This window comes from Egretta garzetta, unplaced genomic scaffold (assembly GCF_000687185.1).
Source record: "Egretta garzetta isolate BGI_Z169 unplaced genomic scaffold, ASM68718v1 scaffold233, whole genome shotgun sequence".
Taxonomy (NCBI): domain Eukaryota; kingdom Metazoa; phylum Chordata; class Aves; order Pelecaniformes; family Ardeidae; genus Egretta; species Egretta garzetta.
The window spans coordinates 2,089,441-2,103,529 of NW_009259194.1; the positions used below are offsets into that span (position 1 = coordinate 2,089,441).

The 14,089-nt window shown below is 43.7% G+C and overlaps 1 protein-coding gene across 1 annotated transcript in view; it reads left to right on the top strand.

Annotated features, from left to right (window-relative positions):
- The window catches only part of LRRTM4 (leucine rich repeat transmembrane neuronal 4), a 232,866-nt gene extending 219,211 nt beyond the window's left edge, over positions 1 to 13,655 (top strand). Inside the window, exon 4 of the mRNA XM_035891399.1 lies at positions 13,434 to 13,655. Coding sequence (XP_035747292.1) covers positions 13,434 to 13,655 — 222 coding nt within the window. The remainder of the gene's footprint in view (positions 1 to 13,433) is intronic.
- Positions 13,656 to 14,089: the final 434 nt, after the last annotated feature.

Here is a 14,089-nt window from a genome sequence, read left to right on the forward strand (position 1 = left end):
GGATCTTGACACAGAGCAGTCCCAGAGCTGTTCCATCCTGACCCCGTGTCTGGAGCGGCTCTCTGTTGGGACTTAGGAATGGGACAAAATTAAGAACACTTGCTGCTTTCCATCTCCACAGAGACAAGACAGCTTGGAGCATCTGTCCCTTCCTCTACCTCCTAACCATTTTGACCATGTAGTTTCCCTGCCAGTTCTCAGTGGCTTGACCACTAAACCTTAATTTCTGGTGTTTGGGTGTTTTTTCTGTGTAGCTGCTGTCCCCTCTTCCCACGTTATACAGTGGCTTTATGAGGATTTAGCATGTGGTTTTTTAGTTTTTTTTGTGTCCCCTCTTCCCACGTTATACAGTGGCTTTTTTGAGGATTTAGCATGTGGTTTTTTAGTTTTTTTTAATGCCATCCAGACATTCCTTTCTGCTTTAAAAGTGTTGCTAAACTACTTTTGCTCAATAATTATTTCCGTTGTTTTTGCTTTCACGCAGTAATTGAATTGATCCACTTGGTTTTGTAGCGGCAAAGATTGCTAAGCCAAGAATATTTTTTAACCCGTCTTTCTTCCAGTTTTCTCAGGGATTCTGAGTATGTCTTTGCTGATGATTTCCCTGCATATTATAAAACTTGCCCAGAGGAATGAAAAAGCCATTTGTTTTCTGTAGAGTATTAAAAAATAATGCTATCATTGTGAAATGTCCTTGCCTGCAATGCTGGACAGTCTTGCATTAATTTTCTGCTTGCTTGATCTCTGATATACAAAGATTCTATAGAACATGACTGAAGCATGAACCCATGTTTGTTATTAATTTCCTAATACTGTGTGAGTCCCTACCCTGCCTTTGCTGGTTTTCCTGTTTGCCTTTTCAGGAGTCTGTTCAGAAAGGCAGTGACACTGCTGCTCTTGCAGCCCTCCTCTGCAAGTCACGCGCTCCTGGTTGAGCACTGGCAGAATATGCTTGCCCTGTCACAGCAGAGAGAGCCTTTAGGAATACAGTGAGTTGTCGTAGCAATTCATATTCAAGGGTCTCAAGACTTTTTACAACCTTTAATTAAAGTCATCACATTACTCTGTAGTGTCTTGTTTCGACACAGGTGGGTGGGGGTGAGCTATGTAGAATCCTAGAATCATTTAGGTTGGAAAAGCCCTTTAAGATCAGCAAGTCCAACCTTTCTCCTACCCCTGCCATCCCACCACTAAACCCTGGCCCTAAGCACCTCGTCTGCCCGTCTTTTAAATCCCTCCAGGGATGGGGACTCGACCACCTCCCTGGGCAGCCCCTTCCAGAGCCTGACAACCCTTTCTGTGAAGAAATTTTTCCCAGTGTCCGACCTAAATCTGCCCTGGCGCAACTTCAGACCACTCAGACCATGTAGCTATACCTACCAGCAGTGTGTGTGTGTGTGTGTATATATATATATAGATAGATAGATAGATATAGATATATACCTAGCAGCTAGGCAGCCTGGTAGCCTCTGAGGTTCAGGCAGATAGATTTTCCTTGGAGCCGATGGGCTGAACAGCATCACCCCTTAGCACACTAGTTAAGGAATTGAACTTGCTCTCCCGTTGCAGTTTCTGAGTTCGGTGGCTTTGGCAGAGCTGGGAAAAGAGCTGAGTGTTTTATTCCCCATCACTTCTAAGCCAGGCTGTCTCCCAGGGTCGGGGCATGCTCCAGCCGTTCTACCCTCTCTGCTGACTTAAAGCCACTGCCCTCAGGGAGCCCTGACACCCAGTCCTCCTCCTTTGCACCGGGCAGCGTGTCACCTACAACTGGGCACCCTCCTGCCAATTCTTCACCCTCATCCCTAAATTATTTTCTTTCCCTCAGCCGAAAATAGCCATTTCCCTCTAGGTCTGCCCTACTCTACCTTAACTTACGGTGCTGCAAGATGCAGAGTCTGTTCCTTAACCTTTCGGCGAAGATGGCGATTATATAAATCCTCACCCCAATCTGAGTCATCTATCGGTACCTTTTGGAAACTGGGGGGTTGCAGTTTCCTCTCGGCGTAGGCACGCTGCTCCCATCAGTGCTAATGGAAGTGACATACGCGCATCAGGAGGAGAAGCTGTCCCTTCTGCTGCTGGATTTATGTTCTTGCCAGTGTGTTTGTGCTACCGTACACACTGATTCCTCTGCTAGGAGATAGTGGAGGCAATTAAAATCTTGTAATTTCTCACGAATAGAATCCTGCTGAGACATTCAGTATAATAGGAGCTCCCTCCCGTGTCCGAGAAGGTCTGTAGTGCCAGCGGGTTCTTTCTTCTCTCCCACTGGAGTGAATTTATCTCACTGTTTTCTCAGGAGAAACGAATAATTCCTTAAACTTGTGCTCAGTTTACAGCCGTGAGGCTTTGCTTGCTTCTCTTCTTTTAGTTTAAGACATGCCCAATCAACAGCTCTGGATGTTGATGGTCTGATGTAGACCAGATCGGGTGAAACAACAGTAACATGACCATCTTTTTTTTTATTTTTTTCTGCCAGTTATTCTTTTCTTTGGCATCCCTTTTCTGTAAAGAAGGACCCCTTCAAATTGGCTTGAGAGGATTGAAAAGTAAAACAAATGATCTGCTCTCTTAGGTCAATGCCATGATGTTGAGCACTGGATTTTAAATGATGAGAGAGGAGGAGGAGTCTCTCGTGTTACAGCTTGTGGGGGATGCCGGGGCGGGATGCTATCTGTATATTTAATATGGCCATATTAAATTGAATTAGTGCCAATTATAAATGTGGCTCTAAGCAGTTTTTTAATCAAAAATGGGTTGAGACTGTCATCTGACCCCAGCCAAAACCTTTTGGGTATAGCATAACTAGATCACATGGAAAGAAAAACTTTGTTTCTTTTATCGGTCTGACGAGGCACCCAGTATCCCTTTTCTTCTAGCACTGGTGTGGGTTTTAATCATAAGCCGTCATGTTGCTTTGTTGATGCCTACTCATATCTTAAGGGCAAGATATTGTGCAATTTGAATCACGTTTCTCCAGCTTTAGGAAGTACATTTTTGGTCTCTTGATGTACAGAATCCACATACAACTTTAAATAGTATTTAAGTCTTTAAAGAAGCCATCAATTTCCGGATAGCTCCTTTGCATACTATAAATTCTAGGCAGATCTAATGAAAAGGCAGTATTTTAATATGAGACAAAGACTTATTTCACTCGTTCTCCAGTGCCTTCATTTGTCACTGTGGCAGCAACATTATCAGGTGTTCATATTAAATACTGTACTTATTTATTGTGAGTAATGGATGGAGCAGGTTGCCATCTTTATGATCGCTGCATGGAAAAACAACTCTCCCTTTTCCCCTATTGTCATCATCCTTTCTCGACAGATGCAACGTGCTCCATTTCCCAAATGCTGCACCGGACCTAGGGCCTGTGAGGAAGCTTCAGGCTCTTAAATACATTGGAGGGTCCAGCTCGATAGCGTTTCAGGCCGGAACTGCCAGCAATTTAGAAAGCTAACCGAAGCTGGGAGTGTTGGAGGTCAGGAGAATGCTCTGTGGAAGTTATTACCGGGTTGTTGACCCGTGCTCTGCGCTTTCTTCTTGATCCCCTGGAGACTTGGCTAGGTGGACCTTTGGCTTGTCCTATAGGTTAAGTACAAATGATCTACACTTCGCAGCTCTTAATGCAATGCATAGGGAGCAGAAATTCCTGGTGAGAATATAGCTTTTTTAAGTGCCTAAATGGTAGCCGCATTGCCTTAAAAGAGACTGTATTCTTGAAGGTGTGTGTATTTAGGCACCCAAAGATATGGAGAGGCACCCAAAGGGATTCTTTTGCATCTAGATAGGTAACTACTACAACGTACTGCGTTGCTTTTGAAAATCTAATCTTCTGTCCCTAAGCAATGTAAAAGCTTTTTTGAACCGCCAGGCTTCTGCTCCTATTGAATTCTATAGGAAATTATCCTAATAGCACTGAAAGCAATATTAATGGCTTTCCAATTAGAATATCTAGATAGTTTGTTTATTTTATCGGCCCTCCACAGCGGAAAATCGAAGGTTACTGTGAATCTCACTTGAAGTTTTTCATCAGTGGGCTTTTTTGTCAGAAGCCAGATACTCCATAAAAACCAGATAAAGCAATTTAAGAGGAATATTTTGCCCAAGGAACAATAACAAGGCTTAGAAGGCTTTCCTCTTTCTGGGAGTTTTCCTTTAGGGAAACCTTTTCATTTCCTGATTGAAAGCTCAAATCGGCCCATAGAGGGAGCAGTGGGGTGTGCATGATTTTTCTCCTGATCTCTCGAAAAGCACTCTTAGTTGAACAGTCCATGGAGAGGTTTGGTTTTAAAGGGAAAGGCGTTTGTGTGATTGGATAGGAGGATTAGGAAGTTATCTGTAGGGAAGGAAAGGAGAGCTTAAAATCCAGCGCAGAGTGTCAGTGGAAGTGACAGGGTGATGTTCTATAGCGGTTTAAAACACGAAATACTCTCTGCTAGGATGACTGGATAAATCGTAAAGCTCTCTCTTTAGGGTATATCCTGTAGGGCTTATAGCTGTTTTTAAAAGTTGGTGAATATTTTAGTACCACGTAAGAAATTGATACACTTTAATTAACTTTGGTTTATATGAAATCAATCAATTTTGTAGAGAATTATGTAGTCCCATATATCAGAAGTTGCTTATTAGCATGACATACGATTTATTAGGTTAATATGCTTATAATCGTATTTAATACAATGATTTTTGTTTAATTCCTGTATTTATTATGTCTGTTAATTGTCAGTTGGTGAACTATAAATAGACCTTTAACAGGACGTGCAAAAGTAACTGATGGCTGCGCTATCTTCTGTCCTGTGTCTCCTGTCTCTTGTTTCTCTACATTTTTTTATACCTCTCTTCTGACAGTCTATGCCAGTTTGGGGATCCCATTTTCCTGGTCAGACATAGAAGAATTGAGTAAAATTAACGACCCACCTGTCAGTCATTTGTAGTATTTAGGCTCCAAATTTCCACTGATACCAATATTTTTTATTAGGAAATGGTCTGAGACCTGCCAACCACAACCTTCTATCTCCAGGTTATTTTTTGATAAAGGCTTCCATTCCATATGTGGAAGAAGCCGTCCTGTGCTCTCTTCCAACCCCTACCATCCTTCAAAAGATTTCAGGCTTGGTTCTAAAGGCCTTGATTTAGTCCTCAGATCTGGTTGGGAGAGCGGTCTTTGTCCTGTACTTGTTTTAATTAGGGAAGTGCAGTCTGCTAAATGCCCTGTCCGGCCTTTCAGTACCTAAAGGGGGCCCATAGGAAAGATGGGGAAAATCTTTTTAGTAGGGCCAGCAGTGACAAGACAAGGGGTAATGGTTTTAAACTAAACCAGGGTAGGTTTAGACTAGATATAAGGAAGAAGTTCTTTACAATGAGGGTGGTGAAACACTGGAACAGGTTGCCCAGAGAGGTGGTGGAGGCCCCATCCCTGGAAGCATTCAAGACCAGGTTGGACGGGGCTCTGAGCAGCCTGATCTAGTTAGCAGTGTCCCTGCTCCTGCAGGGGGGTTGGACTAGATGACCTCTAGGGGTCCCTTCCAACCCAAAACATTCTATGATTCTATGATTCTATGATCTTCAGCAGCTGTAGCTCAGTGGCTAGCAGGACCCTGCATTAGCCGCAGTTCCCGCTGGACTGGTAGAATCCAAGTGAACCACTGAGATCACTGATCCTCTTCCCACGGTGACTCTATCGGTATGGAGTCACATCACGCAGAGGGCTACATGGATGTGGGATGCTCCTCAGATCAGTCTGTAGGACTATTACAGTGGACATTAGCATAAGGCAAGGGGAAAAAAAGTCACTGCGGAGAGGTACATCAAAGGAGGTATTGTGCTTTATTTGGAAGACAAGCTTACTTTCTACAGCACTTTAACTAAAGAACATGTATGCAAGTTTCTGTGTGTGCGCAAGCGTGCAAGAGATTAGGAACTGCTAATACTACCCATGCCCATGGAACACCAACCCTCTGTAGATGTCCTTGATTTCTTGGGGAAAACCAGTAGAGTTGGTGGTTCTTGTTATGGTGCTAATGACTTCAGGGCTACCATGTAGCGTGGCACCTGTAGCTACAGACCGAGTGTTCCTTCTTCTCTGTCTCATCTCCCGGGGAGCCTGCATAGACCGTTAATCTGATTAGGTGGGAAATAGATAGAGGAGGCAAAGAAGTGGTTTCTGTCTGGAAGTGGGAGGGAAATCGATTATCATAGAATCATAGAATATTTTGGGTTGGAAGGGACCCCCAGAGGTCCCCCAGCCCAACCCCCCTGCAGGAGCAGGGACACCTTGAACCACCTCAGGTTGCTCACAGCCCCGGCCAACCTGGCCTGGAATGTTCCCAGGGATGGGGCCTCCACCCCCTCTCTGGGCGACCCGCTCCAGTGTTTTACCACCCTCATTGTAAAGAATTTCTTCCTTGTATCTAGTCTAAACCTACCCTGGTTTAGTTTAAAACCATCCCCCCTTGTCCTGTCCCAGCTGGCCCTACTAAAAAGCTTGTCCCCCCCTTTCCTCTGGGCCCCCTTGAAGCCCTGACCGGCCGCACTCAGCTCTGCCCGCAGCCTTCTCTTCTCCAGGCTGAACACCCCCAACTCTCCCAGCCTGGCCTCAGAGCAGAGGGGCTCCAGCCCTCTCTTACGGGAATTGCACCTACGACTCAAGCTACCGAAAGACTCTTGCTCAATGCTTCATGCCTAACGTAGGCATACCAACCTCAGGCAAAGTTCCCGGTGGGATCTGTAACTCTTAGAAAACCTGGGTTTAATTAAAGATTTTGAACACCTTCACATAAAAATCAAGTTGACAGTTTCTCTGCAGTGCTCAGATGTCACACAGCCAGCCTTAGTACAAACAGTACTCACGAAAACCTCATCCCACCTCATTACAGAGCACCCAGGCTTCTGAGTTCTGAATTTTTTTTACTAAACAAGATTTTGATATTCTTTGTCAATATGAGAATTACCTTAGGAAGCATGAATTTCGGAACAAAAGGCCTATTTGAAAAAACAGCCAGGCGCTTTTGTGTTTGTTCCAGTTGGAAACAGAAGAAAACGCGTACCCATTCATGTTGCAGAACTAACTTTGGTGTCTGCATTTGTGCCTTTTAATGGGTTTAACAGGAAGTGTGTGATTGTGCATTTTCCTGAATAGGAATGTTTTTCTGAGTTGACTCCAAAGGGATGTTCCAGGGTTGTTAACTGTGATTTTTCAGCGGTGTGAAATCCACTGAGATTGTTTATACCAGCTATATCTGCCTAATGTGCCTAATCAATCTATCTGTAAGGTGAAGCTGCGTGCTTCGCTAATCGTAAAGCCATGACAGTATATCTTGCTTATTTTTACTCTAAATTATGGTAGGGTTTAAAATGAACTCTGAATTTGATTTATCAACAGCTATGATGCTAATTCAGCAATGGAGTCATGGTGTTCTGAGACTAAATATTAGCACTGATGAGAAAACATAGCTTCCGTATTTTGTAACTCTGAGTTTCCACTACCTATGAACAACTTCTAAAGTTGCATGTAATTTAATCATGTAATCATTAACTAGGCAAGTAATTACACATAAATCAGTTTACCTGGATTGTAGAGTACAAGCAAACATGAAACCAGATAATGTTCAACTGCTCGAGAATGTTCATCCTTCATTTTTGAAAATGCATCTACTGCAAGGCAGTGGTGGTTGTCCTATCGCGCTTTCCATCAGGACGAATGGAGCATGTCGTTAGTTTTAAAAACAGATTATTCCTTCTCTTTGAAAACAGAAGCAACAGCAATGAAGACACAGAAACCGCAGTGTCTGAACAGTGAAAGTGTAAGGCCAAGGTACCCAGATGGGGACAGCTGAAACAGCCAGGTTCTCAGAAGTACATCACTTCTATTGCCACGCTCCAGGTTTTAGGTTCTTGCCAAAGCAGTTACTCGTCTGAGGATCCTGTGACTGTTCGTGCCCTCACACCATTCTGCTTTCAGGGAAAAAAATAAAGTGAGCTGCCTCCCACCGTGGACTTCCACCTAGAAGCTATGCTGGGATTGTCATTCCTTCCTTACGTTACGTTTCTATCCTCGTGTTGATAATTCTGGTGCCGTGAGACACTTGGACATCCACGGCCATTCATGTCTCTCAAGGAAGAGTTCCCTTCTCTGCAGGATAATGAATGGTGGGAGATCTTTCTTCAAAATTGAGCATAAAGAAAAACCTTGTAATATTTCCAACGTGAAATAGATCTGTTCTGAAAACCTGTGTTTCCAAAATTTGATTTAACGCTTTACCAGGAAATTATTTCAACCTGGGACTGCGCGTGATTAGATCTTGCTGAACTGCAAGTGATTCTGAGCGAGACAGAGAGTTAATCTCCGCCTGATCCTCAGCTACTCTTCGCTGCAATGAGTCTGTTGCTGTGAGCACAGGAGAAAATACTTAAGCAGGAGTCGCAGTCGTTAGGAAGAACGTGGCATTCTGTTAAACCCTCTTGGCAGTACTTGATAGAGAGGTGTCAAACCTTAGAGTTCCTATCGGGGCTGAATTTCAGGTTGTCTGAAGCCTCCTGTTAGGAGGCAGTGCAAGCAATAAAGAGCGTACAGGAGTGTTTAACAGACTATGAGAGGCAGGGGAGAGAGAGAAAAGTATTTTAGAAATAGGGTCACCTGATATTCACTTAGGCCCAAATCCAATATTCTTTAAAGCTCACTAGATTTAGCAGCTATACGGTGAGGTTACATCTTTACTGATCTACTTTCCAACTTCCAGAATAAGGATTTTTATTCATGTTTTGGTAAAAATCTAGGTTTTAATGGCTGCACCTATGAGAAGCAGAAGTCCAAGCTGAATTCTTATCACTGGAATTTTTAAATAGAACTGGCTTGTGTAATAATCATCAGAAATGTATACATTAAGTTAGCTAATGTGCCTCCCAATATTTCTGACATAAGCAAGTAAAGCTGCTGATAAAATTCGGTGCAGCGTAAAAAAAAATATTAAAAAGACAGAACACCTGAATTGGAATGTGGGTACGAGTGTTTGCATGCTGGAATGACTAATGGTTTAGCTGAACATCATTGCTGAATGGCAAAGGAAAAGTGGACAGGGAATGTTGGGAAATATCTTTTTTAATGCAGGCCGGAATTTCACTGAACTTCAGGTAAACTCAAGTTAGTCCAGCTTGTTTTGAAGGGAACTGTTATTCGGCAGCACGGCTGTTGAGCTGGTAACCTCTCCAATGTCAATTCAACTGCGAAAGGGAAGATTTGCATTCTTAAATTTCCGACGCTAAATCTTTTATCTTCCTCCTGTAGCTGGGGATTTATGTAAATTTTTCTTGTAGCAGAACCTTTGTTTGAAGTGGGTGGCTGCTGAGATGCAATGTTTATTGCATGTAGAGTGAAGATCTACAGAGGTGTGGACTTCAGAAGTCAATACTAGCTAACTAATCCAGCCTGTTATCCCCAAACCCGCGCTGAACACTTACAGCGCTTGTAAGGCAGAAAGCTCATTGCGTAGTGGAGCCGGTGCTTTCTTCAGAGCACGGAGTCATTCATTGGCTTAATCAACTATCTGCAACGCTGGATAGGCAATGTGCTCCCTTATAATATGGCATTAGAGCAGAAGACACCCTGCTTGGTGCCATACATAGGCTAAAACCAAAATATCCATCACATCTACATCAGTGACTTTGGAGTGAGTGCTTTCTCCTGTTGATTTGTGGTTTTCCTACTGCAAAAAGTTTTAGGCCTTCAAGGCAGTATCAGGCAATGTCGTTTTTAGAAATGAAAATAGAAATTATTCAGAAAACTCTGTGAACAGACACACGCATCATCTCCTGTTAAACGTCTTGGCATTCTGCGTCCCACCCCTGAGCTCCACCGGCTGCACCGGACCGTGCTGTCATGGAGCATAACCATGAATGAGCCACAAGCCAAGAACCGAATCAGATGTTACAGCAGATGATATGAAAGAGTTTTGTTTTGTATCTGTTGTGTTTCCATGTGAGCAACTCTTTATCTTCATTTACGATTTAACTTCTTCCAAAGTGAAATTTAAAGAATTTTGTAGCACAAATGGCTGTGGTTAGTGGCAGTGGAGTGGCGTGGAGGAGACAGCGAAGGACACCATGCTAGGGGATCCCAGTTCTTTCCTTGGCTCTGCCTTTGGTTTGCTGGCAGGTAAATTCATAGAATCATAGAATCATTTAGGTTGGAAAAGCCCTTTAAGATCATCGAGTCCAACCGTTCCCCTAACCCTGCCACCCCGCCACTAAACCCTGCCCCTAAGCACCTCATCTCTCCTTCTTTTAAATCCCTCCAGGGATGGGGACTCGACCACCTCCCTGGGCAGCCTTACTTTCTCAGCCTTACTCAGCCTTACTCCCACTTTCTAGCCAGCAAAAAATGTGTCTTCAGTGGAAAAGGCCTTGAGATAGAGATGACAGAATCCCAGAGCCTGTACTTATTTGCTGAGGTATTTAGGGACCTGTTCAGATTTTTTCCGCTCAAGTCATCTGCTTTTTTGTCTCTAGGAGGCTATAGCAGCTGAAAGGCCCCAGCTTAGGTTAGAGTTGTGTTGTTTTGGTCCCTGCACAAACAGCCCTTGCTTCAAAGAGCTCTAGTCTTCAAGGGCAAGCAGGGGCAGGACTTAATCTTCTCATTTTCCAGCTCATAAAATGACTTGTCCAAGGTCACATCTCTCAGTATCTCAGGCATTAGTTCCATAGCAATAATGAAACCAGAAAGAAGTTACTTCAGAACCTGGAGCAAAAATACTTACGAAATAAATTTTCAACACCTTAGATGGTCTTAAATATGTTCTGTTGATCTCTGAATCAGAAAAAATGCGATAGTATCAGCATTGTTCAGTGTGAACGTCATCAGTGTTCTCCATCTTTTTTACTTGCATCAAACTGAGTGGTGGTACAATTGCCCCCATTTGCAGTAGTTTCTACAGTGAAGACTGTGTCCTGAAAAAGCTTTTGTGGGCTTGGGTTTCATGTACGGTCCTTCCACTGCCAATGAAAACTGATTCCTCGTGTCTTTCTGACAATGCAACATTATGTTTCAGAGAAGTCGTTTCAGGGAAGGAAACGGCACCCCATTTTGGGGGGGGGGACAGTCCTCTGGAGGCTTTCACTTTGATCAGGAAGGTTCTTTCTTGAATTGCTCGTATGGTGGTTACCTCGATTCTAGAGGTATCATGAGGACTAACTTGGGAGGGGGGAGGCTCATGGTATTTCTTCAGTCAGTCTTTACTGGAAGTACTTTACAGTCATTTGACATTATTTGTTGATTTGGTTGGTTTGGGTTTTTTTTAATTCCCTTACTGGGGTTTAGCACCCAAAAGAGGGAGAGGAAGCGTAGTACAAGGGCCAGGCCTGAGAACAGGGAGGTGCAAATCCGTTGTTGGGCTTCATTATCCTAGAAATGCTTTCTACAAGTTACCCTGCAACGTCTTAATCTCAAGGGTTGCCTGATACACCTATTTTATTTTTTACACCTATTTTATTTTTTACACTGATAAAGAATCTCCACCTTCCCTCCACACACGTGGCACGGCAACCCTTATTAATATGATTTCAGACACACGCGAACCTGACTTTTAAGTGAAAACAAGCGAGAGATTCCATAAAACTACTGAGAAATAGTTGAAAAGGAAGCATGTTTATCCACCGTTTCGGGATGTTGTTGAGATCCCTTTGACTCCTGTTTGGAGAAGGGGAGAAAACAAGCAAACGACGCGGCACCCAGGACTCAGGTGGTTAATGTACTGTGTATTATTGCTGTCAAGCCGGGACCTCAATCTCTCAACTCTCCAGAACACAAACAGTCCTTGGCTTTTATGGAATCATAAAGAGCTGCCTTAAAGGCTGAGGACAAATTCAAGCCTTGATAGAAACTGGCATAGATACTGCTGTGTCCAGAGGGAGTTGTAGTTTCTTGCACTGTGGCTGAATTTGATCCGCAAGTGAACACAGTTGTCCCATCAAATTCTGCCGAGCAGCTTGCCTTCTGCGTTCTTGCCATTCAACTGTCACGTAAAATGACGTTTTCAGCTGAATTCCAACTAGTGGAAGAGTTTTGGACTCTCTCCAGCATTCTGCAGAGAAGCAGGGGGGGAAGAATCTAGCTGCCAAGGAGTTCCAAATGCAAGAGGAACTCTAACCCTGCAAAACTTGCAATTAGTCTTAATGCCTTTGCTTTTTTTCATACCTTTTTGTATGAAGCGCGCCATGCAATGGAAATTTGTGATAAATTAGCTCTCTAGTCTTCACTTGAAGTTCGGCATGGAAAATAAAAAGGCATTTGTTACAAGATTGAATTATGTGGAGGATATCTCCAGCTGTAATGAGCTCAGGTTTTCTAGCAGTGTCAGAATAAACTCTTGCCTGGATCTCCTGCAGCGTGTGGGGTTTTTTTGCCTAAGAGCATATTTCTTTCTACTTCATCAGCTCATCTCTTGCAGATGATAAAATTATCTGCAAAGATTTGTATCTGATGTTGTGCCATAAATCATATTTAGCTGTAGGATTAACATTTGCAAGCATAGAACATTTATGGGGAAAAAAAAAAAAAGAAGGTTGGGGCAGTTTCTGAGTGTTTACATACAGAAGAGAGATGGGGTCCAGGGTAGATCTTGCAGACTTTTCAAGCACATGAGCATTTTTACAAGGTGTGGGTCTGCTCAGCTCCAGCGGGCGTCAGTTGAAGCTCTTTGATAGTGTTTCTCTTGGTGAGGTTGTAAGATAAAGAACCCAGGAAATCGTGACCTTGGGCAAACAGCTTTGTCGTAGAAGAAATAAACCTGTGTCCAGCTGTGCTGAAAGCTGCACATGCTGGCAGCCGGGTTTTCCAGTCCTTTGACATGCTCAAGCTGGTCTGAGCATTGTAGAAATGCTCAGCCCTTTTCGAGGCGCTGGAGGAAGGGCCAGTTTTTAAAAGGTTTGTATTACCAGCAGCTTCCAGTTTACCCTTCATAGCCAGATTGCCAAAGGTTTGTATTCAAAGGTATGCAGCTTCCAGTTTACCCTTCATAGCCAGATTGCCCAAAAGAGGTCGGAATTCAGCACGCAGGACCGCTTTTGAAAGTCTGCCCACAAACATAGTCGCCGAAATGGAGAGTAGCCCCCTCTAACCTGGCTTCAGCACGCTGCCAAGGGCCAGAACCAGTCTGTCATTCCACAGGCTTTCAGCGGCTGTAGCGTCCATCCACCAGTGGGGACCCACTGACTGACGTGGGTTTAAGTGGTCCTGCTCGGGAGGGATCTGCATGTGCTACAGGCAACCTGGAGGGCTTCTCTCTCTGCAAGACCTGTGCGACGAACGCGGATGTGCGGAGGACCCATGGGTTTGAGGCTGCGTTGCGATAGATGATGTATGAAATGCGTGACTAAGCACATTATTTACATGTTTCTTTCTTTTTTTTTTTTTTTTGATCTCTGTTTCTCTGGTGCAGGTTCCTCACCACATGAAGACTTTACCCTATTACAGTTATGACCAACCAGTGATCGGATACTGCCAAGCTCATAAGCCTCTCCATGTAAATAAGGGGTACGATACCATGTCCCGGGAGCAGGCTGAGACAACCAACCTGGAACTCAGTCGAGACCACAGCTTCATAGCTACAATCGCACGTTCGGCTGCTCCAGCCATTTACATTGAGAGAATACCAAACTAACGATGGCGACATCCTCTTCAGGGGGCGGAGTGGGGAGTTCTTTTGAGGGACCTTTCATCTCAGAAGAGACCAGGGCAAGAAACTAAAATCTACCATTCCAGTTACAAATGTTCCAACACAGACAAAGGGAAGGGGATAAAGCAAGCTCCGCAGACTGTGGAAATGCTATCTTGCAGTACACACTGAGAACTTCAGGATTTTCTTTGCTTTAAACTTTCAAACAAATTCCTCAATGTAAATATTAAAGAGAGATTGTCAAGTTCTTATTAAAAAAAAAAAAAATAGATTTCACTCTAGCTACATAAAGGGATGGATTAAGAGTTTTGTTTGTATATTTGATTTTTCTACATTGCACGGTTCCAGGGAAGGAGAACCACAGGTAAAAATTAAAGGCGGGGGGGAGGGCAAGGGGTGGGGTGGGTCAGCCATGTTTC